This window comes from Naegleria gruberi (genome assembly GCF_000004985.1).
Source record: "Naegleria gruberi genomic scaffold NAEGRscaffold_624, whole genome shotgun sequence".
NCBI lineage: Eukaryota > Heterolobosea > Eutetramitea > Acrasida > Naegleriidae > Naegleria > Naegleria gruberi.
In genome coordinates, this window is record NW_003162931.1 from 1 (window position 1) to 1,662 (window position 1,662).

The 1,662-nt window shown below is 30.3% G+C and overlaps 1 protein-coding gene across 1 annotated transcript; it reads right to left on the minus strand.

The window, feature by feature from the left end:
- Nucleotides 1-30: 30 nt before the first annotated feature.
- Nucleotides 31-760, minus strand: NAEGRDRAFT_54914 (uncharacterized protein; the record flags this gene model as incomplete). Its single annotated transcript, XM_002668134.1, has 1 exon — nucleotides 31-760. A coding segment is annotated over one exon (730 nt), but the record flags the coding sequence as incomplete, so codon positions are not given.
- Nucleotides 761-1,662: the final 902 nt, after the last annotated feature.

A 1,662-nucleotide genomic window follows, 5' to 3' on the forward strand; every position in this document is an offset into this window, starting at 1 on the left:
TTTCTTCTTCTTCTGATTCAGATTTTTTACTTGATTTTCTAGTTGATTTTTTTCTGGCTACTCTTGNCGGTGGTTCTTCTTCTTCAGATTCGGAATTAGATTGTTGTTCTTGTTCAAGTACATGTTCTTCTTCTTCTGTTTTTTTCTTTTTAGATGATCTTGTTTCATATTTTCTACCTTCATTCTTGGAGGAGGTATCAACAGAATTGCTTTTGGAATTTTTTTTGGTTGGTTGTTCATTTAATTTAATAATTCTTGTTTTAAATGTTTTTACACTCTTATCATTCTCGTCAACCAATTCCAACCACTCGTGATCAAGATCAGTGGTTTTACTGAAATCCATTTCTAAAATTCCACACACCTTAAATGACTTTTTTAATTTTTTAATTCCTAAAATGTAAAATAATGATGAAATGTTGGATTTTTTAAATCGTACAACAGATTCACTGATTAGTTGGTTTCCAGTATTCTTGATAGTAATGCTTTTAAAGAGATCAGTTGGTTTTCCCTTAATATTTACAGGGTCCCCTAATTTGTAATAGGTTTCAAAGGAGTTCTCATCTTCTGAATTTTGCTTGTTAGTTGTTTGCTCCGGAATTTTAGATGAATCGGGTGTCGATTCATGAACATCAATTGTTGATTCAGAAGTACTAGTGGACGATGGTAAATTATTGTTGGATTTTGATGATGAAATATTATCTCCAACAACATTTTCTTGTATTTCGTTACTTGTTGATTGTGATGATTCACTTGAAGACATTTTTTTTAGTCAATTTTAATGCCTTATTAAATAAACATCTTTGAAAATTAAATTGTATTCGGAATTTAATGATGAATCATTTTTCACAAAAATTGCATTACTTTTCGGCTGAAAATATTTACCAAATAATTGTCCAATTGTTTTTGGTTTTAAATTATATGTTTTTAGGTTTTGGATCCCATGTCAACCCCTATTTATTAAGCTTTTCTCCTTAAATACATTAACAATATATATCACAAATGATGTCAAAAGATGGTGATGGTAATGGGGCACAATATACGGCTGATGTGAAATTGTTAAATATTTATATATATCAAGTTATGATGGTGGCTAGTGGCAATAAAATCACTTGATCAAAATTATTTTTGCCGGTTGATCAAACCGAAAAACGCGCGGAAAAGTTAAAAATAGATTCAAGTTGATGTGAAAATGGCTCAGAATCGAAAGGATTAACAAAGCTTACTACTATATTGGAAGTGAAAGTGCCATTTGGCACTCACTTCCATCAACTTTATCATAGAAATCACTCTTGAAACATGAATTGTACTATAATGTGTGAGTAACATACTGTTGTTGGAATTGATCAATAACTCTATGAAATGACTGAGATGGAACGTAAACCTTCTTCTAAGGTAAGTTAGTGGAATTTAAGATACTGAGCCATGAATGTGAAACTTTCTCAGATTGTTCTCCTCATCTAGGGAAGTGTATTCATATTTGATACTTGTATGATATTTTGAAAAATGAATGAGATGGAGTATATTCTATATGTTGAAATATGACAATTTGACAGATTGTTATTATTATCATATTGAATTCGATTCTAAAACACTAAAAATGATACCAGTTGTATATCAGTGTGACTAAACGTACATGGTAAAGTTACACGATAATAGGATGTA